The sequence below is a fragment of the Sphaerodactylus townsendi genome, linkage group LG04 (genome assembly GCF_021028975.2).
Source record: "Sphaerodactylus townsendi isolate TG3544 linkage group LG04, MPM_Stown_v2.3, whole genome shotgun sequence".
NCBI classification, from domain to species: Eukaryota; Metazoa; Chordata; class Lepidosauria; order Squamata; family Sphaerodactylidae; genus Sphaerodactylus; species Sphaerodactylus townsendi.
This window is the reverse complement of record NC_059428.1, coordinates 109,916,956-109,944,400: the sequence shown is the minus strand read 5'-3', so window position 1 is coordinate 109,944,400 and position 27,445 is coordinate 109,916,956. Positions and strand designations below refer to the sequence as shown.

Sequence of the window (27,445 nt, the reverse complement as noted above, 5' to 3'; positions counted from 1 at the left end):
GGAGTAATACACATGGCCTATGGGAGGCAAATGGTTGTCACTTCATAGCAGCTAATCAATACATATCTGATGCACATATATAATGCACACTGTGTGATGCCCAAGAGAGCACTGTGACATGGAGTATGCCCATGGAATACAGAAAAATGCTCTTTAATAATTCAGGTATTATCTGCACTAATTAATCCCCTGATCACTGAAATATTTTTTTACTCCATATTGCAAGTAGAATATAAAACAATTTAGCTTTCCCAGAAAAAAAAAAGAAAAACCCATCCTGCTTTATAATCAAGAAAAGGATCGGTCAATAATAAAAAAATATAAGAACTTAATATCAAATTCTTATTAAAGGAAAGTTAAAAGTGTTGGCAGCATAATTAACAAAGCAAAAGTGCCCCACCTTATTGAAGCGTAGATAAAGCTTTATTTAGGAACTAACATACTTGATAGTACATTAAGAGGAAGAGACTGAAACAGTGTCCTAACCATGAGGCATTGGAAGCTGTGGCTAAATTTTTAACTGGTGTAATTTCTATGAGTTCTAAATCATGTTAATTGAAAGGTTGTGATGCTATGTTTATGCCATTAAAGATATTTGAATTTAATCAATCAATTAATTAATTGGTGTCTTAACTACATCATTGGCTGAGAGAGACAAAGACAATGGGTGAAACATCTGAGAAGAAGCAGGATATTGTCCTAAGAGTAGCAATCAGGAGACAGATAAGGAATGACATTTAACAGGAGAAAAAATGCTGACCTCACTATCTTGTTTTCTTGCTGCCCTCTGCAGGGTCCTCTTCTCTTTTTCTTTGTACTTTAGGCATTGCCTGTTCCAACAAAAAAAAATCATGGTAGAGTATCAAAACTAAAAATGGAGGTTCTATCAAAGGATGAGTAATGATTTTGCCCCATTATTTTCTCTATTATTAAAAGTAACACTAGCAAATAAGTTTACAGGACTGGAAATCTTGTTACTTTATTTCCCCCCACCCCACCTCAAGTTCTTCACCTATAACTGAAGAAATAGAGATGTAATGGTCAAAACTCTAAAGTTAAAAGTCCCCCCCCCCCTAAAAAAAAACCACTGACTTGACTAACATTTAAAAAGGATTACCCACCCTCAGCCAAGGTTGACTGAAAGGATGCAAGATCAATGCAGTAAATTTTACAGAGACACAACAGGCAGTCTTGTTTGTGGGTGCATACTTTGATAACTTTTTTGAAATTTATTGTATATTCAGTCCACCTTTCTCACTGAGACTCAATCTGGATTACACAATGTAAATCAAAACAATCAGAATGTAAATATAGTATGATTAGGATTATGGAAATCTGAAACACGCAAAACTTATTAGACATGATATGTTGCACAATGCAGGATTTGGTATTACATAAGTAGAGAACAATGCGGAGAGAATAGGATAATAAATGCAGCAAACAAATAATACACACTATACTCAGCGGGATAGTCCAGAGTCCTGTTCCCTTTGTAAATGCACCTTCCTGTATTATTCTATTATAGTATACCGTAGATGTGATATCTTTAGAGAAATGCCCTCCTGAACAATTCTGTCTTATATAGTTTGCAGAGTGACAGCAGCACAGGAGCCTTCCTGACCTTTTCAAGCAGGCCATTTCACAAGGTGGGGGCGACAACAGAGAATGCTCCTGGGCAGGCAGTTGTCAATCAGGGTGGCACTTTCAGAAGTCTTTGCTCAGATGCGTGAAGCTGCTGTCGGGCAACATACTAAAGATCTTTTGCAGTCCATGTTGGAAGTGAAGGACTTTACACGGTCTCGTAGCCTCAGAGTTCAGAGGGGGTCTATAGAGAGCCAAAGAGAGAGATAGGTCAGGACCCTGTATAACGTTCCTTTCTACTACTTTGCTGCTATCCCTTTGATTTATTGATTTAAAAGATGTATTAGTTTCCTTTCTTCTTTATGTAGCTCAAGGCAGTTTACAACATAGATAAAATACATAAAATAAAGTACATAAAAATTTAAAAATTCAGGACTGCTGGTAAATTTAACTAAATGAGGTCCATACTAAAACCATCTTCAGTTGCTTCCTAAAAATTGAAACTCAGGGGACTAGACCCATCTCCCAAGTGAAATTGTTTCAAAATTGTTAGGCTGCCACTGAAAAAGCCCTGTATTGTCAACCCACCAAATGAGCTTCTTTGATTGATGGGACAGTCAGGAAGGCCTCTCTGTGTGATCTTAATTCCTGGGCAGCAACATAAGGGAGCAGACAGTCCTTCAGATTGCTGCTCTCAAGGAATTTTCCTTTCTTTTGGCTAACATCTTCTTTCTTGCTTGTCCCCACCTTTCTACCATGAGAACAGGACATGCCTCCTGTATTTCCAGCCATCCCAATTAGTTAGGTCAGAATCCTATCTCTATATCCTGTTTAGAATGCAGTGGCATACCTCTAATGGGGACATGGGGTATCCCATGTCCCCGGGGGCACACCATTTGATCACATGGGGGGAGTTGGCTGGGTTCTTGTGGGACCCAGCCAGCGCCCGGTGGCTCCCTCTGTGCTGCTCAGGTGGGCATTGCAGAAGCAGGCCGGCTCCTGCACTCCCTGGCCTACCTGCTGACAGGGAGGCTGCGACTGTAGGTGCCATTTCCCCCCTCTATGCTTCTACTAGAATGTTCTTTACAATAAAAGATTTATATTAGTTTACTAAGATAAAAAGTCCTTGACCTGGATGGCTCAGGCTATCCTAATCTTGTCGAATTTCAGAAGCAAAGCAGGGCTAGTCCTGGCTAGTGCATGGATGGAAAACCACCGGGGAATACCAATGACTATGCAGAGGAAAGAAATGGCAAACCACCTCTGTTAGTCTTTTGCCTTGAAAACCTGACTAGGTTGCCATAATTTGGTGGAGACTTAACAGCACTACAAACACATGATAAAAAGGCTCTGCATGAACTTTATTTCCTCAGATAATTCCGCTGTGCCACGTACCTTTAGCACTCTGCAAATTCTAGCAGTGTGCTATAAATCAGACCAAAACCCTACTTGGACTAAATTTTACTATATTCTTTTCCACAGAAAGATCTAAGTAGAAATGTAATTTCATCCACCGCATGCTGGACTGTCTTTGTTTTAGAATGCTCCATTTGGGTCCTAGTGTATATCTATCAGAACTAAATAGTTACATTTCTACTCACATCTTTCAGTGGAAAAGAGTATAGACAAACCAGCCTCTCTCAAACTTAATTTCATGCAATTGTTGCAAGCATAAAATGGAGTGAGTGGGGAACCATGCATGCAGTCTTGAGCTCCTTGGAGAAAGGGCAGGATAAAAATGTACAAACTAAATGCAGCCCTAGTATAGCTGCCTGTAATACTGCAGTAACATGCTTGCAAAACTGGCTTAATGCAGTATTATGATGGGCAGGGAAAAATTCCTTTCTGAATCTCCCCATACATTGGCGTATTTCAGGATCAGTTCTAGGTCCAGTTCATCATGAGTTTGTTTTGGAAAATGTTTTCATGTCTTCCTCATGTGTACAACCTCACTGATGTCAAAGGGATTAAAAACATAAAAGGTAAGAAGGTTTTGGTTGATGGAAAATCTATTAGACAGCAGAATAATCTCTTAAGGGAGGTGAGAAGGGAACAATGCACTGCCAGTTGTCCTACAGGCAATAAACTGTTGTTCTGGTTCTGGTGTGATATTGTATTGATATTGAGGCTGTGCTCCATCCTTGGTATATTCTATTTTTATTTTATTTCTGTTTCAGTTCTCTGCCTTTAGTTTTCAGTTTAGCTTACCTTATAGGCAATAACCTTTATCTATAAACTGGGCCAGCTGGGTGACCCACAAAAATAATCTGTCATTTGGTATGAGCCAAGAGACAATAAAAATGATGGATTTCCAACCTGTCACCCCCTAGTTCACCCTGCTTTCAACGTATAATGTAACTTCTTCCATTATCTCAGTCATAACAAAGTCACCTATAAATCCATCCATTCACTTTTCCCAGTTATTGCCTATTAAAAAGCTGATCTCCACTTTAATTCAGAAAAGATGTATTGGTACATAACCTTTGTGCATTAACAGGGTTACACTGTTCTTGTTTTGTGAGTCCTGTCAGCACAAGACTCCATAGTACAAGACTCCATAGCATAGGATCTGTGGTGATATCAGAAATGGGGGGGGGGGGGGGCCCTGCACCCAGTCATTCTGCTTCTGGCAGTTTTGACCCACTAACCGTGAGAAAGGCAAACTGTAAATGCCGTAAATAAAGACATTCACATGATTGTTGTGAGGATAACGTGGAGAAAAGGAGAATGACATAAGCTGCTCCAAGCTCCTTGGAGTAAGGATGGGATAAAAAATGCAAATGCAAACATGCAGATCGGGCTTTGAATGTCAGATTAGATTCTAGGAGACCCCGATTCCACCCATGGAAGCTTGCTAGGGGACCCTTGGCCAGGCACTCACTCACTCACTCTCTCTCTCTCTCTCTCTCTCTCTCTCTCTCTCTCTCACACACACACACACACACACACACACACACACACTCTCTCTCACACACACACACACTCTCTCTCTCACACACACACACTCTCTCTCTCTGACTATCTAACTTACCTCACAAGGTTGTTGGGAGGATAAAAAGGAGGGAGAAAGATGTATGCTGCCCTGAGCTCCTAAGAGAGAAAGCAGGATAAAAATGTACAAAATAAACACCCATGTGATTTATTGTTTTCTCTTGAGCAAATAGGATGTTAATAGTGTTATACAAAATTTCCACATCCCATGTAGTATGAAAGAGGTGGAAATGAAGTGTACATAAATGAAGTGTACATAAAATTTAACGTAATAAAGGAAATTAAAAAAAAAGAGGTGGAAACCAGGGCTTCTACTTCCTGTTCTGTGTGATTTCAAGGCACAGGTAAATACAAGGGCAACCAGGCTGATGTCAAGACTGTGGGTATGGCTGGGTGACAATCAAGTTTTGACTTGACTCAGCTTCTGAAAACTTTGTTGGAACCTAGCTGCTTATCACTTTATATGGAATACTCCCACAATCTTCTTGAGAATGGAGAAGCCAGGGGAGGATGGGTCACAAAACCTCCCCAGAAGGCTCCTGGAGAGCTGCTACCCAGAGGATTGCCAGCAGACAGAACCAAACAGAGCCAAGCCCTGAGCCAATTCTGTGGCTACAACAATCACTGGCCATCGGTGGTTCTGCTAGAAGGGTCTGAACCGAGTGCCCCCTATTATCTTGGTTTGCGGCACTGCAGGGCCCATTTGGCTTGGCTCATTCCTGGGCCAGCCTTCCCCAGCCTACAGCTCTGTAATGGGAGAAGCTGCACCTTATAAAATGTGTCCACCTAGGGTTACCAACTCTGGATTGGGACATACCTTGAGATTTGGGGGTTGAGATTGGGGTAGTTGGGATTGGGGAGGGGAGAGACCTCAGCATAGTATAATTATACAGAGTCTACCTGCCAAAGCAGCCATTTTCTCCAGATGAACTTGTCATCTGGAGGTCCCAGTAGTGAGAACCCAATCCTCAATCCGTTTGCAGCACAATTGCCTCCAGGATAGCTGCTTGGCAAAATACTGCTGCGAATGCTCTGCAGCAAGAATGGCAGGGTAGGTTTCAATTATGACTGCTTTACAGTGATCTGCATTCAGTTTCTGAAGGAAAACTCCCTTTGTTGCCAGCCTTCAGGAGGGGTCTAGAGATTTCTCAGAATTACAGTTGAGCTCCAAACCACAGAGATCATTTCCCTGGAGAAAATGGCTGCTTTTGAGGGTGAACTCAATGGCATTCCGCTCTGCTGAAGTCTGTTCCCCACCTTCCTTACCTCCAAATCTCCAGTAATTTCCTGGCCTGAAGCTGATGCTTACTTATTTGTGGAACATTACCTTTTTAAAAAGGATCAACACTTAAAATTGCCAGGCTGTTAACACAGAAGCTTCTCTCCAATAACAAGCATGAATTGTCTTTTCCACTTTCTCCAGCTTGTTACCCATCCCTGAGGGAATATGCAAAAGCCGGCTTTACACAAGAACACAGATTCTGGCAAGTAACTCTTGGAAGACCTGAAAAACTGGTCAGCCCGCTGAATCTGACAAGATGATAATTAACGGTGATTAAATTATATTTGCATTTTGTTGTGAAAGCAGTTTTACAATTGACAGCACTGTTAGGAAGTGTATTTATTTCCCTTTTAGGAAGCAGTTGAAAAATTCAGCACTGCCTTGTAGGAAAAAATGTAGTTTGTCATCAGAATAATTAAGAAGTCTGAAAGGTGATTTTTGCTCGGGCACAGATTATTCAACAAGGGGCATAAAGAATCTGTGTAGATGGTTAATCTTGCCAAAGACTAATAAGAGGAACTAGTATGGAAATCCAATTCCTCCCATAAGAATGGCTCATCACAACAGGCTGTATATATAATGAACCTAGCAGAATGTATTGTTGAAAGCTTTCGTGGATAAAATTAACTGGCTGTTGGGGGTTTTCCCAGGCTGTGTGGCCGTGGTTCAGTAGTTTTAGCTCCTAGCGTTTCACCTGCATCTAATATTTCACTTGCATCATGCTGATGAAGATACCAGCCATAAATGTGGTTGAAACATTAAGACTAAAACCACCAGACCACAGCCGCACAGCCCAGGAAATCCACAACAGCCAAACTACTAAAATGCCAGTCACTTCAATGGGTGCGGGGAGGACTGATACATTTGGGTCATGCTTGGAACTACATACACTTATCAATCTAAATAACCACAGTTTTGGGAGCCAAGGACTATGTTGTCTCCTAGATGCAACCTTATTTATTTATTATTTATTGATCTTGTATGTTGCCCTTCTCCGACAGGCTCAGGGTAGCACACAACATTTCCACAATACATGACCAAAATAATTTAAAACATAACCAATGTAAATACATTTAAAAACAATATGAATGTGTTTTAAACAATATAAATACATTTAAAAACATTGATAACATTTAAAACATTTTAAATATTTTATGACATTGAGAAAATAGTATTAGCAAGGGGAGTCAAGGCTCAGCCATATGCTTGGTGGAACAGCTCTGTCTTACAGCCCCTTTGGGGAACTGCATAAGGTCCCACAGGGCCCTAGTCTCACTGGACAGAGCATTCCACCAGTGTCTAGGGATGAGGCTACCTCCTAGCACCCAGCAGCCTGTTTCACCCACCTCCTTATCACAAATGCCCACTCAGAGACCCTGAAGCACCCCACAATCTACAGCCCCACCCCTGGATTTACCACAAGAGCAGGGACCTCCAGGAAGTGAGCAGCAGGAAGGAACAGCAAAGAAATTGCAGGAGAGCCTGAGCAGCAAGAGCAAGTCTCAGCAGTTCCTGGGAACAAGGTGGAGGCAGCACAGCCCGGGACAAGCTGCAATCATCAGCCTAAGATAGTAGGGCCAGGCTGGCACAGCCTTAGCCAGGCTGCAATCAAGGAGGAGGGCCAAGAAGACTGAAAAGCCAGTCTAAGGCCAGCAGAGCAAGACAGACACCTCACCAGCCACTAGGAGGTCGGAGCAGGGAGCTCCCAAGAGAGAGGGAACCTCCTGAGAGGGATCAAAGTGAGGCAGGGCAAGAGGGAGGGGACTGGTGTGGTGCAGGGGCTCAATTTTGCAGGAGTGCTGTTAACCACCTGACACAAGTAAGAAGCTTATGAGCTGAAGTCAAAGTAGTGTCTAGTTTGTTCCAAAAAGGTTGTCTCCTACAAGGCCAAGGTGGCCTACTGCAGGGGTAGCCAGCAGTGGGGCACCCACAACCAGGTTGGGACCAGGTTGAAAAATCCCTGACCCTGGTTCAAGCTATCCAGATATCTTTTGGGTGGGGGATCACCAGAAGATTTTCATTTGCAGCACTTTGGGAGATGTATCAGGAAAATCAGTCCTGTACATAAATTGTACCCAAACCATTTACTTTGTACGACAGAATTTAATGGGCATGACAGAATATAGCCTGTTGTGCTGAGCAGTTCTACACCTATTCAGCAGAATAAACCTCTAGTAGTTATCTTCAGAGCTCTGCTCAAGGTGACTTGCAATTAAAATAATATCTTATTCATATAAAACCCAAGAACCCATTAAAACAAGCCCCTAAACAAGCCCAGGGACATAAGAAGCATAAAACTAGCCATAAAACTGACATCAGATCAGAAAGACACCATTAAAAAGCTGATAAGATAAAACCCTCATTAAAAGCCTGAGTAAAAAGATACATTTCAGCCTGCTACCTCAAAAGACAGTCAAATAGTTGCCAGCAATTCTTAGGGGTTCTTTCCTACTAGTTAACTGCTTTTCCTGTTTTGGGTGGTGATTTGTTAAAATCTTTATTGGGTTTTGGAGGGTTTTATTTTTACCAAAAAGAAATATCCAGGGAGTTGATAAAGTTAAACATCATTCAGTTTTATCAGCTGAGAAAGCGTCGTCTGAATGCTGGACTCCAGCATTCAGTAGAAGTTCTCTCTTTCAGCCCCACTGCCAGTTCTCAAGTCAATGTGGACTCCAGCATTCAGGTGAAGATCCCCCTCCCCAGCCGCTACTGCTGGCAGGGCTGAGAGTCAGAGCTTCAACTGAATGCTGGAATCCAGGATTCAGTTAAACCTCTCCCCCGCCCTTGCCTTTCCCAAGTCCAGATGGACTTGGAACAGCAGAGAGAACTGAATATTTGGGGATTCAGTTTTAGTAAAAAGCCAAATAAAGCTGATGGGTGACTTTATTTGTCTTTACCCAAAATTTCTGGGTTTTAAAAACTCCAAACTAAAAGTTTACCGAGCACAATTGTTTGTTCTCAGTGCTATTTCCTGCTTCTCTATCTGCCATTAAGGCAAGACAGGGGCCATTTCCACCCAAGTCATTGAAAATGTTTGCAAAACGTTTTCAATCCCCCTGTTTGTTTGCATTCACTTCCTCAAAATGATTCTTGTCCACCATTTTGTGATTCTCTTAGAAAGGGAGGAAGAGAGAATATCAGCTCTAGTATTTTGTCTTCTCCGTGGATTCAATGATTCAATGCTTTATGCTGCAATTTGCCACAAGAACCATCTACAATTTTAAAAAAACCCAGAACTGACTAAATAAACAGGTGAGACAGCTGGAGTGAACTCAGAAAATGGCACTGAGGATGAAGTCCAGGGACTATGGAAATGTGTGGGAACCATTTTAAAGAGATATACATAGTAAGTGAAAATGCTGTGAAAATATTTCCACAAAAGAATCACTAAAGAAGGGGATGTAAATAACAATAATTTTTTTTCAGGAAAAAACCATGCAGAACCTTATGGAGGAAATGTTTTATTTCCTTTCTTAAAATGTTTTATTTTGGTTGGGCAGAAAGGGCCATGGTATCTGTAGTCTATCTCCATCCTAAATTAGATAAATGGTTAAAACCTTTTGTTCTGTCTTTCCTGTCCCATACAGAGTCCCTTCACAATAAAGGACTAACAGGGGTGTAGCATCCTAAAATGGTGCCTGGAGCTCACTGTGGAGTTCACTGCTGCACACACCCCTTCACAGTTGACCACCAATCAGGTGGGGTTTGGGGATGGAGCCAATAGTATAAAGCTAGAGGTGGACAGCCTCCATGCTCAGTCTGAGCCTGGCCTCAGCTAGACTTTGATCCTGCTCTAAGCTGCAGGCTAGATCTAAGCCTGGCTGAGACCAGAAACAAACCAGTCCTTGCTTCTTCGATTTCCCCATGGAGATCAGCAATGGGGCTAGCCATGTGGAGATGGGAGGGTGGGGCAGTATAAGCCCAGCTGGAGACTGGAGGTGGGGTGAGCTCTCAAAACCAGTGTTTCATGGGGAATTCCAGACCAGGGTGCAATTGGAGGTGTGGCCCTAAAAGGTACCCTCTGGGTTGTCCAAGATGTCATTTTATTGAGAACAATCTAGCATTCACTCAAATGGTAGATGCTAAAGTACAGATATTAGAGTGCCACCCATATGTGAGCGCACTGCCACCACACAGTGAATTTCCTTCTGGTTGCCAGCCCTTGGCCAGCATTACCATGAAATTACATCATGAACAAGGACCCCCACCATGCGGTAAGTCTCCCAACTACTCCATTTCCCTTACACTTTTCTGCTACCTCCCAGCTGAGTGGCGGTGGGCAAAACCAGTGGGGACAGGGAGGTCTCCAACCAAAGGGTGTGTGGAACCTGGTCTCCTTTTGCAAACGCTGAGGTTAAGAATCTTCAAAAAGTGCTCATCAATGGCTCATTTTCATCCTGGAGAGAAGTGAAGCAGTGGAGTGCCACAGGGTTCTGACCTTGGCCCAGTGCTATTCAACATTTTTTATCAATTACTTGGATAATAGAGGGCACGTTAATCAAATTTGCAGATGATATCAAATTTGGAGGGTTATCTAATACCATGGAGGGCAGGGGCAGGATTCAAAATGATCTGGACAGATTAGAGAGCTGGGCCATAACTAACAAAATGAATTTCAACAGAGATAAATGTAAGATTCTATGCTTAGGCAGAAAAAATGAAATGTACAGATATAGGATGGGTGACACCTGGCTTGACAACAGTACATGTGAAAGGGATCTGGGAATCTTAGTAGACCACAAACTGAATATGAGTCAGCAGTGTGATATGGCAGCAAAGAAAGCCAGTGCAATTCTGGGATCCATCAATAAGAGTATAGTGTCTAGATCGAGGGAAGTAATTGTACCACTCTACTCTGCATTGGTCAGACCTCACCGTGGCCCTTTCTGCACACACAAGGCGACTCAGGTTTGATTCGTGTCCACGTAAATCGTTACCTGAGCTCGACTCCTCTGTTACTCCGCACAGCAGCTGAGCTTGTGTCTCCGGAGTCGAGTTCAGAGGGTGGGACCACCTCCCTGCGCTGCATCCCGATTGGTTGCTGACTTGACTCTGCTGTTACTGGGTTTTTTAAGGCGCGCTTCTCGCCGCCGCCGCGAGTCTCCCATTCTGCGCATGGCCGAAATACTGCGCTGTGATTGGCTGGCAGAGTCGAGCCGAGGGAGATTCCGCACTCCACCGGCTTCGGCTTGAGTGCAACCCGAGTTCGCCAAAAAGTTGCACCTCCCAGTCGAGCTCAAAAATTTGACGGGGAGAGGGGGGGAGCAGAGCCAGACACGAGTCGAACATTACGGCTGTGCGGAGTACCCGGATCGGACCTACGTCGAACTAAGGTCGAATCCTACAGAGCAGAGTGGCCCCTAGAGTACTGTGTTCAGTTCCGGGTACTGCAATTTAAGAAGGATATTGACAAGCTGGAACATGTCCAGAGGAGGGCAAAAAATGGTAAAAGGTCTGGAATCCATGCCCTATGAAGAGAGACTTAGGGCGATTTCCCACTGGTAATTAATCCTGGAACAGTCACCCAAAATATCCAAATTTCTTCGCTATCTCCCCATTACCAAACCGCGGAACACAGATGAGTCCTGTTTCTGGCACTCCCCCCCCTTATCACAGTAGTCGATTCCCCACTTCAAAAGTGAAAGTAGATACAAACCTGTGTGGTTTGCTTCGGGACCTTTTGAGTGTGGTTTCATGGTTCCCATTGCAGGTTCTGCCCCCTTGTTCCCAGAAATGCAGCAGCCATGCAGGAGTCCGCACTGTCGGCGGATCAAATGCGCTATCCACTCAGGGGCTCTCCTGATTGGCTGCTGCATTGTGCTGGGGCGAAATTTTTTAATTAATCAAAGGACGAATCTATGTCTCTGCGAGCATGCACAGAATGAGCCTATGCAGGAATGTGGAAACGGATGATTAAAACAAAGCCCCATTTCCATGTGCCTTTGTTTAAAATAAAAACTTCTCCATCCCTGGCAGGACTCAAACAGGCAACCTTCTGGCCATCAATGCAATGCTTTAACCAACTGTGCTATATGGCCACTACTGATTGGCTAGGGCGGGGGTAGGGAACCTGCGGCTCTCCAGATGTTCAGGAACTACAATTCCAATTGGCCATGCTGACAGAGGCTGATGGGAATTGTAGTTCCTGAACATCTGGAGAGCCGCAGGTTCCCTACCCCTGGGCTAGGGGAAATGCAGCTTAAGTAGAAGTACAACACAAGTAGAAATGAAGAAAAGTGCCCTTGTGGATTTGGCTTTGCAACTTGATCGGCAAGATTAATGGGGGGAGAGCACTTTGGCAGCACTAGTAAACAAATCAACACACTTTTGTCCAGCATTATTTTTTAAGAAATGCAACCCGCCACCCGAAGCCACTAAATGCGATCCTCAAGCCTCTTGGGATCACGGTTGACAGGCTTTTCTTTTTGTGAATCTTCTGCATTTGTGGGCTGGACAACATGAGCACGCTTGTCAGTGCCTGCATTGCACTACACAACATATGTGAAAACCATGGGACTTAATGTGCCAGAGGAAGAGGGGAGTGGTGAATCTGAAACACGTTGTGAGAACATTTTCGAGTGTACTGAGTGAGAGGACTATGACCCTACTGAGGCTGGGAACAGAACAGAGGATCAAAGAGTGAGAGACGCCATTGCGGAGTTTATGCTGGCAGGGCCGGAGTAGCAATGGTGCAGCTCACCTGTGATTGTATTACACAATAAAGTGGTGGTGATGAGGATGTGGAGCCATTTCTCTTGAATTCCTGCTGCAATCATTTTGCCACAGCAGTGACTGCTGTGCAAAAGGGGGGGGGGGTTTCCCTGCCCAGCTTCAGCTTCCTCGGTTCAGCAGCAAAAGATTGGGTTTCAAAACAGACTCCATGTTGGACAATGCGTCCTGTTTTGCACACCCACACCCACCCCTTGCACACAAGAAATCCCTGTTGGAATTCATCTGAAAGTTGGCCCCCTTTGTTGTCATATGACTGTAGCCTTTCAGTTAATATGTTACCTCATTTGAATAAATCAATGTTCTTTTATTGAAAGCATGTCTGGGTGTTCAAAGTCTTACAAACCACCGCTCGCACTACCTTCACGTCACGCGGTGCTGCCAAGCTCAGGGAAACAAGGAAACTACTAAAAGAGTGCTGGCTGGCCTACTTAGCTCTCACCCTCTACTGTAAAATTTATAAATGACCAACAGGAAAGGAGGGGTGAAAGCATTGCCACATGTTCTGCAGGCTTCCAGAAGTCTACAGATCCAACACTTTTGTTGGCTTCTTTGTGCGTTTCTCAGCACCCCTCCGATTGCCATGGTGTGGCTGCCTTGCCTTCAGTCTCCTCCGAGGAATCTCCCCCCCCCCCACTCTCCCACTTTCCCTGCCACTGCAGGCCATGCTGGACGAAGTCGACATCTGCCCTGTCATCGTGGTTTTCTGATGGAAAATCTGGACCAGACTTTCTATGGCAGCCGTTGTGCCTAAGACACCAGTGGCTATGGTTGACATGTGGCGGTTGAGGATGTTAATCTCTGACTGCGCTGTGTCAATGATACCTTTGGTGGTGTCCAGCATCCACTCACCAATGTCAGACAGCTCGGCCACACGACGTAGACTCCTCTTTTTGAGCAAAGCTCCCCGCTCTGGAGATTGTACCAGCTGTGTAGGGCAACCATGTGAACCTGCAGTGAGAGAGAAGGGGAGCAGGCGAACGTAGCCTTTGGGCACATCAGGTTTACACACAATCCAAAGTGACCAAAATTCTCCGTGAGTTGCCAGTGCTAGGTGCAGCATGGCATAGGCATTTCATTACGATCGATTGCGCTATGCAGAAGACGTTACGAAGCGCCATCCTCCAGTCCCTCCTCAACCAGCAACTTAGTGCAGCATGCAAGAGTGGGACTGTGCAAGCTGTCTAAATGGGCAATTCATTTGTCTCAGTTGCCATCCTGTAGAAAAGTTGACCAACGTGGCCATTCACGTGCTTACCTTGCAGCGAACTGGCACCCTATTGGGTGCTCCCCTCTCCCCCCTTGTTGTCATCACTGTAGAGGGTGGGTGAGTTCCCTGTTTGTGGGCAATCAAGTGCAACAGTCAGCAAGAAGCAGCTTGCAGCATCCCTTTCCCATCCCCAGAATCCCTGCCCTCTCCTCCCAATGTTTAAGTCTACGCAACTGGCCAATGGGGTAACAGACCCTCAGAACATCACATAACCAGTTGTGGATCTGTACTATCACAACGTCCCAAAGTACAGGTGAGCAGTACTTTCCACATTAGTATTTAGAAAGGGGGGGGGGGGTTAGTAAAAGTAGAATTTTTCAGAACGGTTGGTTTTCTGATCAGAAAGGGGAGGGGGTGCTCCAAAGGCTCATTCATATCTTGGCCACCCCTCGTTTCATCCCTCACCGTGCACCCGCACCATTACCTGACATTCCAGAAAGTTGGCTATCCTCACGAATGTCTTCTTCTCTGATTGTCTGAAGAAGGGATGGGTGCTCCGCAGTGTCCACGGACGTATGGTAATGGTGACTGCTAACAATACCCATTGGTCTAATGGTGGCATTTGTCTCCAGGAGCATGTCCAGCTCCTCATAGTAAGGGCAGGTTTTGCGGCTATTCCCAGAAATGGAATTGTGTTGAACAACCCTCTTATAATCCCTTTTGAGTGCCTTAAATTTATTTCTGCACTCAAGTGGTGACCTTTTGTGGCCCCTCTCACGCATCTCCGTCACGGCCATTTCAAAAAGATGGATGTTGCGCTGGCATTTCTTTATTCTACTGTGTAGCTCAAGCTCACCCCAGATTTCAATCAAGTCCCTCGTCTCACGATCCCTCCACGACACACCTCTCCCCACCCCTCGGCTACCTGACCCACTGTCGGAGGAGGATGCTGTGGACTCAAAAAGGGGATCCATTGTGGTTCTGCAAGCTAGGAGCCTAAAACAGCGAAATGGCGACCACCCCCTTCGAACATCCGTCCTGTAAGGGGAGAGAGGGATCTAGCCAGCAAGCGCTAGTGATTGGCTGAGACACAATAGGCAGGTACATTTGGGCGATGTGGATTTGGTCGCCGGGATAATGCTTCATGCGTGACATGAGCAAATGATCCCTTTATGGATTTCACTTTTCGGTGCCCCGAGTTTCCGGCTCCACGCATGCTCTGCATGGCCGGTTATGATTGACTGGGCAACAACGCACCATGATTGGTCTATGGGACAGTAAGCCCTGATTGGCCAGAAAAAGGAACGATGCAATTGGCTGGAGTCGGGCCAAGCCAAGTTGAGTCGGGCTCAACAGACAGTCCGCGAAAGTGTGAGGTCGACACGACTTCTTCGAAAAATACTGGGTCACAGCACGGATCGAGAAGACCTGGCTTAGGCGAGTCGAAGGAGAGTCGGACTTGCGTCGACATCTGTGCCAGTGCAGACAACCCGGGCTGCGTTACCCAAGTCGAACTCTGCTGGCAATGCGCTGTGCAGAAACGCCCTTAGTGGGTAACTTCATCTTTTTGATAATCTCTAAAAGCAATGAGACAAAAGCCAAAACTTGCTTTGATTTTAAAATTACTTCTTGCTATATTTTGATTAATCAATGCTAGCAACTCTGATTATTTTAGCATTTATCTTCACAGTAATTGTAGGGTTAATCTTTCCATGTTTTTACTTTTTTTCTGCCTTGCTCAATAAAAAGAGTATTTTCTTATCTCAATTCAAGATAAATGTTTCTACCATTCTTCTGTCTGGTTTGCTGCTTAATAGTTTAGAGAAATCAAATTCTACCCCCTTATTCTTTTGTATTATTGGAATTAAAGATTGTTAATCTCTCCTTAATGGATAAATCCTGGAAAAAACTGCTGGTAGACACTTCTGAAGAGGCAAAACCTTTAAAAGATCCTCTAAAAAGATGTGGATTTGTCATTACAAGCCCTATTATCTGATATCTGGTACTAGGTAGAGCGATCTTTTGCTTCTTGTCTGGCTCAGGAGACACCAAGAGGCAGTGAGATTCTTTGTAAATTCATGTGGCATTCAGAGAGTTCCAGGAAAGATAAGCAGATGCACCATAGAGCTGCTGCCATTTACCTGAACCTTCTTCTGAGAGGAGCAATGAAAGTGGCATGTTGTGCAGGATAAATCAACATCTGTGAAACTCAGGGTCAAACTTGACATGATGGTGTCCTCGTGTCTGCCGTGGAGTGCTGCCACCATTCTGAAGTGATTTAAAAATGCCACGAGGGATCCACAGGGCTGCAGGTTGTAGTATTCTTCTCTCCTCACCCTGTGCTTTTTCAGATGACAAAACAGCAGGCTGGCCGGGGGTGGGGGAAGCACATTTCAGTACTTGAAAAAGCAGAGGGTTGGGAAAGAGCGCCTTTTCGCTCACAGCCAATGCAGGATCTATTCGAACAAGGTCCACACTGCACTTTAAAACACTTTTAAAAGATGGTGCCATCCTTGTAGTGGATATCAGTAAGCTGTCACATTTAGGTTGGCTCTCAACAGATGTCCTACAGAAGGAAATACAATAATACATGTTGTAGACTGACCGTGGTTTCACTTATAAAGGCCTCCCCTGAGAAACAACTGTGAACTAGATAGAAACTCACAAAATACTAAACTAGGTAGGCCTCCAGCTACGTGACGCAATCATCACATCTGGGTCAGCTTTTCTATTACTGTAGCAAGCAAGAAGTAATAACAACAGTTGCAGATGAGAGGAGCTGTGTTCTGCTGCAGCAAATGCAACAGTCCTGCGGCATCTTTAAAGACTAACCATCCTGCGGCGAAAGCTTTTTGTGGGCTCGGATCTGCTCTATCAGATCAAATGAAGTGGTTGCTTATTTTATATAGCTGGACAGAGAAAAGTGAAACATCAAATAAAACATTGACAATGAGCTAGTAATGTAAGCATCAGACAAAGAAGGTGATGACCCACAGGCGTCCTGTGCTGCGGATTCTTAATCGCACATCAGTTTCCATTCAAAAGCGAAAATCTGAACTAGGCTGAGTTAATGCTGACCCACTGGCTTCATTGTACCATGACTAATCACAAAACATCATTGTAATGTCCCCATGGTCACACCTGACAATAATCTTAAACCTATTGCTGCTTATCCCACAGCTCTGAATATTTTAAAAACATCACTTCAACAATAGAAAATAAGATTTGCAGCCCCCCCTAAACTTGAGCAGATGTTCATTTGAAATAAATTAAGACTGCATTATAGAACTCAAGAAAACAGAATCACAGTCTGCTGAGCAACACAGATGAGATATCTTGTACCTCAGCATGACGGAGTGTTCTTGTGATTTTTTTTTTACCGGAAAAAACTGTGGCACTGCTCAGCTGGGTTTAGGCTTAAGAATGCTGTATTCTTAAGGAGTTAGGCTTACTCCAGTTAGGCTTACTCCTTAAGAATGCTGTATGGATCAAATTTGCTCCCCATTTATCCAAGCTGGCAGACACCATAAAAATTGCAAATCTTAAAAGTGGAATAACAATTCCCTAATCTATGCCAGTTAATCAGGTTCAAGATGTAATATGGGGTTTAAAAATTGTCTCCTGCAACATCTAAAAGTGGCATCAAATGAAAGCTACAATCCTAATGTTTGTTTATGATGCAAGTCTGACTCAACTCAGAGACTAACTCATGCTGAAACTATGCAGCACAATTGTACTGATGCTTACTTGGAAGTAAATCCAATTGCAAAATATCCCTAACAGAAATATGCCTGCTTTTGCAGTCTGATAAGATGGGTTACAATTTTGCAAACATGTTGGGACACTCTTGGTAGTCTGGCAGGATGAAGGACCAACACTTGACTGATACAGATGTGCTAGTCCTGTTCTTTATTATGCCAGTCACTGAGTGTGCCCCCCCCTCTGCTCCATATGGGTCCCAAAACATCACTGCAAACCCACCGTTCCCCCCTCCTTCTCCTTAGGAGGGTTTAAGTAAGGGTTTTTCGTGGGATGCCGATGTTATGAAATAACCGCTGTTTTAATGGGATTAATTTTATAGTCATGGAGCTTGAGTATTAACTGTAGGCTTATTTATTGACTAATTATTTACTTGCTCCTCCTGTGATACTGGTGTTTTATGATGATTTTATGTATGATGTCTTATGTTGTACACTGCCCAGAGCCCTTTGGGGATAGGGCGGTATATCAAATCAAATTAATAATTATAATGATAATGAATAATGATGATGATGCCTAAAAAGCAGTGATTACAATTCTTAGAACCTACAAAAATTAAGGCATACAAAATTAAAGATTTGCCAGGTATAATAAAACTCATACCATTAAAACATGATCAATGACTGTATATGTGTGTGTGCTAAGTGTCAACAAGTTGCTTCTGACTTATGTTGACCCTAGGAATTAATGCTTACAAATATAAAATGTCATTTTCAAACTCTAGGATCCAAAGAACTGAACAAGTCCTGTGTACCCAAGAGGGAAGGTTTGTGGGAGGACTCGTCAGCTGTGTTGGCTGCTGATACAGGATTTCCAAGTGAAAGTATAGCCCTGGGAATGTGGAGATGAAGCACTGTAAATATGTTTCTCCTATTCTTCCTACAAACCAGTTGCATGCCTTCTGTTTCACTGACGAGTGTATGACAGCTTAGTGCATGACAAAGATAGAATCCTTACTCTTACAACGTTGTTCAGCCAAAGCAGATTCCACTTCTGCTGTCAACGGATTCAGAGGCATATCTCCCATAGATGGAACTCCTGATGAAAGGGGCTGAAGCAACAATGTGTATGAAAAACAACTATACTATCTAAAAGTGGTCCGGAAATAGTTGCATAACAAAGTAGATTGTCAAGATTCACCCACTGGAGGATGATAACTGCCAGTCATAAAAAGGGCCCCAATGAAATTCAGAATAAGGTTGCCATTGGCTAACAAGTATAAGATCAAAACAGAATATCTGTCAGCGCTCGCTAGCCGAGGTCATTAAAGCATGCAGTTATACTGAAGGGTACCACTGAGTAACAGGCACTGTAGAATAAGAAGCAGAGTATTAAACTGCTAGACACCTTTGGGAAGTTTATTTTTGCAACTTACCTGTGCACACAAAACAGTAAAGAGTGCTTTTTCCTGTCACCCCTCATTCCTGTAGTTTTCCACATCATATCCCCTTTTACTGTTAATCTTCCTGCTCTTCAGGAATGAACTATTTACCCACATCTATTTTAAGGTGTACTTTTCTGTACCAGCATATTGGAAGGCTGAATCATATCTGAGGTCAGTTTTCACTGGGGTCATTTTAAGGCACCCATCCTTTGTCAAGACAGTCATGGAAACACATTTTTAAAGCACAAAATGAAACCTTAGTCAGCAGATACAGACAGATGGAGAGATAAAACAGTGAGCCATGATGAACCATCTCCTCTCTCCTGACTGAGAACTCACTTCATGCATCTGTCAACCACGAAAGCTTATGTTTCTATAAATTTCTTAGCTTAAGTATAACACTTCTTTTTGTTTCAGCAGTTTGCTTCTGTCAACAAGCAGTTGTTCCAGAATACCAGGGGCAGGAAATGCTGTTTGGAATCTACATGAGGCCCCACAGAAAAGCAATTGTCTTCTTGATAGGTCAAATTTAGCTTAATAGGCCAAATTTGCTCCCCATCTCTAGAAATAACTGGTTTGTTTTAATGGATCTTTTGATTATGTATTAGCAAAATTGTTTTTAAAATGTCTGTACACCACCATGAGCCCGAGTTCAGTGGGGAAGGGCAGGATTTAAATTTAATAAATAAATAAAGCACCTGATTTGAAAGAATATTGGTTTTGACATGTTGTTCCCTTCAGAGTATATTGTTAACAGCGTTCTTGTAAAAACGTTATTGGCCAGAGGGGTCACCACAACATCATCTTTCTCCAGCTGCTTCACTTAGCAAAGTCAACTCGGCAGCTTGTGGAAGACTTTCGTGTAATTATTTACAGGATAGGCGATTTGTGCAAAGTGGTACCCAAAAGCGGTGCCCCTTTTTGCCCCCTCTCTTCCCTTATTTGCTAGATATGTTAACAGTTTATGCACATTTCCTCTTACAATATTTTTATACAACGATGACGTCATTTCTGCTGCACGATGTCCTTTTGCAGACTGAACCCATTTAAGATAATTCATTGCAGGGCTCGTCTAAACACGCGCACAATTCTCTCTGGGCAATAAGTGTCCACGGCTGACATCTCAAACACAACGCATCTCCGCTTCACCCTGCTGATCGTTGTGCATCCCCTTTCTCCTCCTCCAAATCATCTGGGTACAGTTTTATTTCGCCCTTTTCTCCAGAGATTCCAAGGTGCCGTACGTGGTTCTCCCCTTTCCCAGTTTTTCCCTCACAAGAACTCTGCGAGATAGGCTAGGCTAAGAGAAAACGACTGTCGACAATAGTTATCATGTCTACTGCTATTCGGTTCCTATACCTATTTATTCTTACGTCTGTCTATTCCCCCCTCTCCCCCACCGCAAAAAGCTCAAAGAGCGAAAGGAGGAGACCAGCACTCTCTCTCTCTACCCCCCCCCGCCCCCCGAAAACCCCACAATAAACACTGGGCGAAAGGGAAGAAAAGTACCCCACCAACGCGCATGCGCTTTCGCGCTTCCTCAGGGTGGGACAATGTGTATGTTTTGAGGGTAAAGAAGGGGGGCCTCCCCGCGCAGGCGCAATGACGTCCCAATGTCAGCGGTTTGACACACGGAAGGGGTGTGAGGTGGATAGGTAGAAAGGAGGAAGGGTGGGAGGAAACGAAAGAGAGGGAGCGCGCGCCTGTCCGCGTGGCTGACGTGGCCCCGCCCCGCGTTCAGGGTCCTGAGGGCTTCACTCCCCCCTCTCCGTCCTTCCCGCGCGTGTGCGCGCGAGCACCAAAGGGGAGGGTCGAACGCCTGTCAGTCAGTTATTGAGGCGCTGCCGGCCGGGAGGGCCGGTAGTGCCTGTCGTCGGCGGGTCCCCCTCCCTATGGCAGGGCCGCGGAGGCGCTGAGGGCGGGGCGAAGGGTCCGGGCGCGGGGCGGGGCGGGGCGTGTGGGGGCGGGGAGGGAGGGGGGCCATGAGCGCGGCAGCCTCCGCCGCCGCCGCCGCCGCCTCCTCCTGTACCGGTTCCGAGCCCGGCGCCGGTTTCTTCCTCTTCCCCAGCGGCGACGAGTCTTGCGTGGCCATGGGGCCCGGCGAGAGCGCGGCCGGCTTCGGGGCGCTGCTGCTGCCGCCGCCGCCTCAGATGGCCTCCTCAGGGCTTCCCTCCCCGCCCGGTGGCGGCGGCGGCGGCTGCCGGGGTCGCTACCAGCTGCTGCTGTCTGGCCGGGCCTTGGCCGAGCGTTACCGGAGGATTTACACCGCGGCGGCGCTGAGTGAGCGGGAGCAGGCCGGCCACTTGGGCAGGTAATGCCGCCGCCTCCGCTGCTGCTGCTGTTAGTGCGCAAACGCCCAGACGAACCCCCCGCGGGCGGCCGGGCTGGTTGTGGTCCCTCAGTACGTCACGGCCCCAAGAAACGCCATCCCCTTAAAATAATTTCAAAGCAAAAAGATCTCCCACCGGAACAGAATCCGGGCCTCCACCTTATTCATTGCCTTCATTCATGCACGGGCGCAGTCCACTTCCCTTAAATTTTATTGAAGGATACCTATTGCCACCCAAATAGGGTCAAATTATTTTTAAAAGGTGTCGTTTTGTGAACTTTGGCTCTAGGGAAGGTGGCATTGTTCATCCCTGTGATTTTCTGGTGTAAGGGATCTTCGTACCTGCTTGTAAATGCTCCCCCCCCCCCATTATATCTGGGTTAGGGGACTTGTTTTGAGAGGGCCCTTATTCTGTGGGTAATTTGGCTGCTTCACATAAGCGTTTAGGCAGGCAGCAATGCATCTTGGAGTAACTGAAATTTTCTCAGTGTGAAGTCTCACAGTCCTATAGCAGATTGTGTTGCTCATCAACAAATCACTTACCTCATGTCTGTTAACAAGGTAATGTTTGGGTGTTTGTCATTGTTACTTTCCTTTCCTAATAGCATTTTAACTTGCGGCTACCTAGTGCATGTGGACTAGGGGGGTGGGAGAAGAGATTAGAAGCAGGAGTGGTTTGGGAGCTTCTGTTGAACAGTTCATAATGCGAATTAGTGCCTTCTGTCACTACCAATGAGCAGGTCATGAGGATTCTCTATTCAGATCTGAGACCTTGAGTCTAATTCAATACAAGTCCATCCCACGTAGGAACACTTGTTGAGGAATACGTGTCAAAATTATAGCAGAATGTAAAGTCTGTTTACAAGGAAATACCTGCTTTTGTTTTCATAACATGGGTTGTGACATTCATAAGTATTTCAGAATCAGTTCTTAGTGAGATGTTGTAGGATAGCTAGGATGGGTATTTACCAGGTAACTTTAAAAATGGATGTATTTATCTTTATATTTGCTTGCAGCGACCTGTTATCTAGAAACTGGCTACCTATTACTTTGACACTGTGGAGGTGGTGGATCTTTCCAGAGTAGATGAAAATTGTAGAACATGTTAGATTAGACTTCAGTTATAACATTATCACTGAACTATCTGCTATGTTAATTGTAAGTTAACAAATGACCAGTTGTCAAATGCTTACTATTATTACTAGGTGGTAACCCCCACCCATTGGAAGCCAAACATGATGCCGGAATACTAACAGTGAATCGACATATAATGTGGATTACTACCGGTTTGATAAGGGAGATCGGTTGTATATTTATATATTGCTGCAAAAATGTAGCACTGCTTTTTAGGAGAACAAAAAAAACCCTTTGAATAAAAGAGCGTAATAGTAGGAAAAATAAAAAGGTAGGCCTCCGCTGTGTGGAATTTGCCATTGATAGTGGTGAGAGATGAGATGGTAAAGCCCCTGAATGGAGATAAAACAGTTGAAGGCCATATGAATATTCTGGCAAAGGTAGAGGTTTAATTTTGTTATGTCATAAGATATGGGAAGTATCCTTCCTTCCCTGTAGCTGCTTTCAGGTGAGACTGGTAAAATAGTGGAATAAGGAGATTCTAATATTGTGTGTATCTAAAAAGCTGTTAATTTAGGAATGGAAAATATCATGAGGGAGTTAGTGTGGTCTGTTTTCTGACTTAAAAGTACCCCCAATGTTAGAGGGATGCTAAAACATAGTGTGTCATGTCACTGCAAGGGAAGAGGATGATCTGCTGTATGAGAACAGTTTGTCCGTTTTCAAAGATAGTATTATAGCTTGAGTAGACAAAAATAATGATATACTTGTTCCTTCTGGAGTTCAGGTATCTGAATTTAATTTTTTTAGTAGATGGACTAACTGTAGAGACCTCCCAAAATGTGATCTACACAAGAAGAAAGGGGTGCCTTGACTTTACATAGTATGTGGCTAAATATAGTACTTTGTTGTGATAATTTGAGTGTTTCCTGGTGATTTGAAATATGTTTCAGTTGCCTTTTTTGTAATTGAGGATTCGCTTTGAGGAGTCTTTTTTTTGTAATTGAGGAGTCGCTTTGTCAAGGTGTATCATTTCTTTGTCTTCTGATTGAGAGGATGAGTGTTTCATAATCTTCCCTTTGAGCAGGTAATGCCATCCCAATAACCTGGTTAGTCAAATTACTTGTTTACAGATAAAAGATGATGCAGGTTCAAATGTGCCATTATTATCAAGAGGAGCTGTAGCTGGGCTTGCCTAGCACTTGACTGCAGATAAGTGAAGTTCACAGAAGCTCTAAATAAGACTTAAGGCAAAGAAGCTATTCATGATTTAACCATTCTTGAGGAACCAATCTCTGCATTTATCACCTGCAGATAAGTACAGTGCCCACTTTCTGTTTATAACCAAGTAGGGAGGACTATAGCCATTTGCTGAGCAGAGGTAGGATGACAAAATGCAAGGTGACACTTTGTCTATTCCTGAGCTCTACACTTTATCTATTCCTGAGCATGAAGTGACAGGGCTGCCATGTAGAGCTCCTAGCTGTCTTCTCCCAGTGTGATTTTTGGGGGAGTAGGTCCTCTATTTCTTGTTTGTGACTAAAAATGAAATGGGAATTGAACTATCTTTGTTTGCACTAGAAGGTTTGTGTTCATCCTCAACCCTGATGTTGTTTCGTGCAACTGAGAATAAGATTTCTGAAGGCTTTTGACCAATTTGTAATTTATACAGCGGAAACTTCATTAATGTGTTTTCTTAATTATACCAGCCTAGCAAATGTTCACTAAACTGCCCACATCCTAACTATGTCCATTTATGCATTTACTGTTTACCTCGCATCTGTTTACTTCACAGTGGAGTTTTTCCACTTTTTTTTTGCTTGCTCAGGGATTCTCCTTCTACAAAGTGTCCCTAGCTGAGGTGATCTACCATTTTGCCCCCCATCCCTGCTTCCTTATTGTTTCTATTCAATCTCCATTTGGGGATGTTGCCTGCCCCCTTTTTTTCCTGCTGTCTTTGGTCCAGAGTTTGCTAGACCATTTCATTTTCTTGTTAATTTCACTGAGTGTATTGCTCCAACAATGGATGCTGTGATGTGGGCAAGGAAATGCAGAGAGGAGTGCGAAAACACAAAGAAAGCTAAATGCATGCAGATCTCGTTGACTTTCCTTACAAATGGGGAAGACAAGTCGCACTTTCAGAGCATTTGGAAACCATGGGGATTCTCTGATCTGAAGGTGGGGTTACTGCAGAAGTGGGGGAAATGTGTGTGTAACTGAGAATCAAACTCAAAGAGAATGTATGCTCAGTGCGAAGGAGACCACAAGTGTGTAAATGGACAATTTTACTTATTTAGCTTGAGAAAGGGGGAGAACTAATGTATCAAGTTCTCCTGCACAATCCCCTGGAGATGAAAGCTCTACAGATAGAGAAGAGGTTAATCATATGAATGGTAAAAAGTAAATTCCTGAATGTGGCATGGTTTTATTCCTTGTTTTGACAAATGCCCAAAGGCATGACTACAAGCTTAACCTGGTATGATCACTTTCTTATTTGAAAAGGAAAAAGGGGCTGGGCAGTCAAATGCTTTGTAGTTGTTCCAAATCTATAATACTGACTGACTAATAGAATAATATTCTGAACTTTTCTTGTTTCCAAGATGAAGTTGATAGGTCAGGAAGGGGAGAGAGAATGTATTATTTTTTCTGATCACTTTTGGAGTCTGCATGCTTTTTAGGGTCTCAGGCACAGGAAGACCTGTTATCTGAGATCCTTTTAAACTGGGGATGCCAGGGACAGAACTTGGTATTTTCAACATGCAAAGCAACAACTGAAGCACACGTGTAAGGCAGCTTTCTACGTTCATTAATTGTATGTTTAAAGATGACATCATCTTGAGAAGATGTTGTCCTGATACAAAAGCTATGTGCATTAGTCCTTGATTACTTCTCTAGTTTTAATTTATTGTTTTCCAACATGAATCTGCATTTTAATGTTATATGGAATTGTAATTCATGCTTGATTGATATATTGTGTATTTCTAGAATGGATGTACAGATATTTAAATGTTTTCTTTTGATTTCTTTATAATTGAATAATTTTAGCAGCTACTAGTTTTACTACTTTACTTCTTTCTGTTCATGCATCTTCAACTGGAACTGAATACAATTTTGAGTTACACATGCAACAAGTAAATTCAAACAGTTAAGCAATCTTTGAGAATAAATCACTTGTTTTTATATAATACCTTTGATATTTTGATGATTAAAATATATCAGCTTACATCTTAATGGTATAGCAGCTTAGTACAGCGGAGATGGAATTAGCTCCAAAAATAAAGGAGTAAGGTCATGCATAAATAGTAATACTTCAATGTAATACTTCAATGTTTTAGTAATACTTCAATGTAATACTTCAATGTTTTAGGCAGAAGCGCTGTTTAACAGGATGCTTTTAAAAATGAATGTAGTGTTTAAAATATTTTCTTAGTTGTGCATAGCATTCTGTCAGTCATGGGGGGAAGTGGCGCCTGGGGACAAAGCATCCTCCGGGCGCCCCTGTGGGTCACGTAGCCCCGCCCCCACGCATTGCGTAACCCCTCCCCTGCGCGTTCCTGCTTCCAGCTCCTGCTCTCCCCAGGGCCTGGGGAGGGCAGAAGCCTCCCTGCACGGACTCCAAGAGGGTGGAGCAGAGGCATATCTAGGGAAAATGGAGCCCTGGACATAATCTGATTTTTTCCACCCCCCCTCCATTTTCCCTAGATACGGGGGGGGGGGGAGAGAAATCAAGCCATCTGCCGATCTCATGGAGGAGTGCCCAGGTTTACCACTGAGCAGGCAGGAAGGGGCCCAGGTCTACCACTTGGACAGGCAGCAAGGGGCCCAGGTATACTGCTGGGCAGGCCAGAAGCGGTTGAGTCAGTGTGCTGGCACGGGCTCTGGCTCCGGAGGGTCAGTGCCCTCCCTCAACCTGTGGCGCCCACCTTAAAGGGAGAGTCTGGGGTCCCTAGTTAAAACAACATTGAAAGTGATGTTGTTTGGGGGGGATTCTCCCCCACTCTGAAACAGCATCACTTTCAATGTTTAAACTGGGGACCTTAGATTCTCCCTTTAAATCCATGCGGAAGGGGCTGGAATTAAAAGGAGAATCTGGGGAAATTTGGGGGGTGCCTTCTGTCAGGGGTGTAATTGTTAAGCTAACAGTACCAAAATTTCAGGGTATCTTTAGGAGACTCTCCTGATGATACCACCCAGGTATGGTGAAGTTTGTTTCAGGGGGTCCGAAGTTATGGACCCTCAAAGGTGTAGCCCCCATCTCCTATTAGCTCCCATTGGAAACAATGTGGGTTGGGGCACCCCCTTTGGGAGTCCATAACTTTGGACCCCTTGAACCAAACCTCACCACTCCTGGGTGGTATTATCAGGAGAGTCTCCTGAAAAATCCCTGAAATTTTTGTGCTGCTAGCCTAAAAACTGGAAAAACACTACAAAATACCAAAAAACACAAACGAACTTGAAATTTTTGTGCCCCCATGTGACCAAATGGGGGTGCCCAGGGACATTTGACTGCCTGTGATCCCATGGCAGATACGCCCCTGCATGCAGTAAAGATCCTTGGTGGTGGTGGTGGCAACTGCTGCTGAAACAATTTTTTAAAAGTCTGCATAGCCAATCAAAAGTCCTGCTGGGCAAAACTTTTACCTGGGCCTGCCCACTTTCCAAATGCTTACTAAAGTCCAGCAATGGTGTTAGTTGGTGCCATGGCACCATGGGCCAATAGTGTATCTGGGAGGGGCAGACAACTCCAGGTGCCATTTGCCTGGGTCACATGGGGGGCACATTTTGTCCACCCACGCCTCCCTCTCTCCCCCCTTGTGCCCAGCCCACAGACAAACTCCCCTGCCATGCCCTCCCCCCACTGAGAGAAGCGAAGGAGCCATAGATTTCCTCCTGCCGCTTCCCTCATACAAATGCATGCACACACATCCTTTGCAGCTGCATCACAGGGAAATCCTATGGATCCCAGAAGGCAAGATGATCCCTTGGCTGCGTTTACAAGTTCTACCCCAGGCAGAGAGTGATTTGGAAAGAGACCTCTGGCCCTGCCATCGCAAGCTTGTTCCCTGGTGCATACTCTTTTTTTTTTTTGCAGGAACAGGGGGGATT

At 44.2% G+C, this 27,445-nt stretch overlaps 2 protein-coding genes across 16 annotated transcripts in view; one reads left to right on the top strand and one right to left on the bottom strand.

The window, feature by feature from the left end:
* Positions 1–1,203: 1,203 nt before the first annotated feature.
* On the bottom strand, positions 1,204–14,767 carry LOC125431351 (zinc finger protein with KRAB and SCAN domains 2-like). Its single transcript, XM_048494115.1, has 4 exons — positions 14,278–14,767; positions 13,436–13,534; positions 4,613–4,671; positions 1,204–1,825 (listed from the first exon to the last, which is right to left on the bottom strand). Exons 1-4 carry the CDS (start codon positions 14,765–14,767, stop codon positions 1,808–1,810), a joined length of 666 nt encoding a protein of 221 aa, XP_048350072.1. The 3' UTR covers positions 1,204–1,807.
* Positions 14,768–20,675: 5,908 nt separating this feature from the next.
* MYCBP2 (MYC binding protein 2) overlaps positions 20,676–27,445 on the top strand; it is a 187,214-nt gene continuing 180,444 nt past the window's right edge. For 9 of the 15 annotated variants that reach the window (XM_048493690.1, XM_048493697.1, XM_048493688.1 and 6 more), the window contains exon 1: positions 20,677–21,247. In XM_048493690.1, the coding sequence (XP_048349647.1) occupies positions 20,919–21,247 (329 nt within the window). In that variant the 5' untranslated portion in view covers positions 20,677–20,918. Of the gene's footprint in view, positions 21,248–27,445 lie in introns of all 15 variants that reach the window. The other 6 variants (XM_048493684.1, XM_048493683.1, XM_048493685.1 and 3 more) reach the window with 2 other exon arrangements.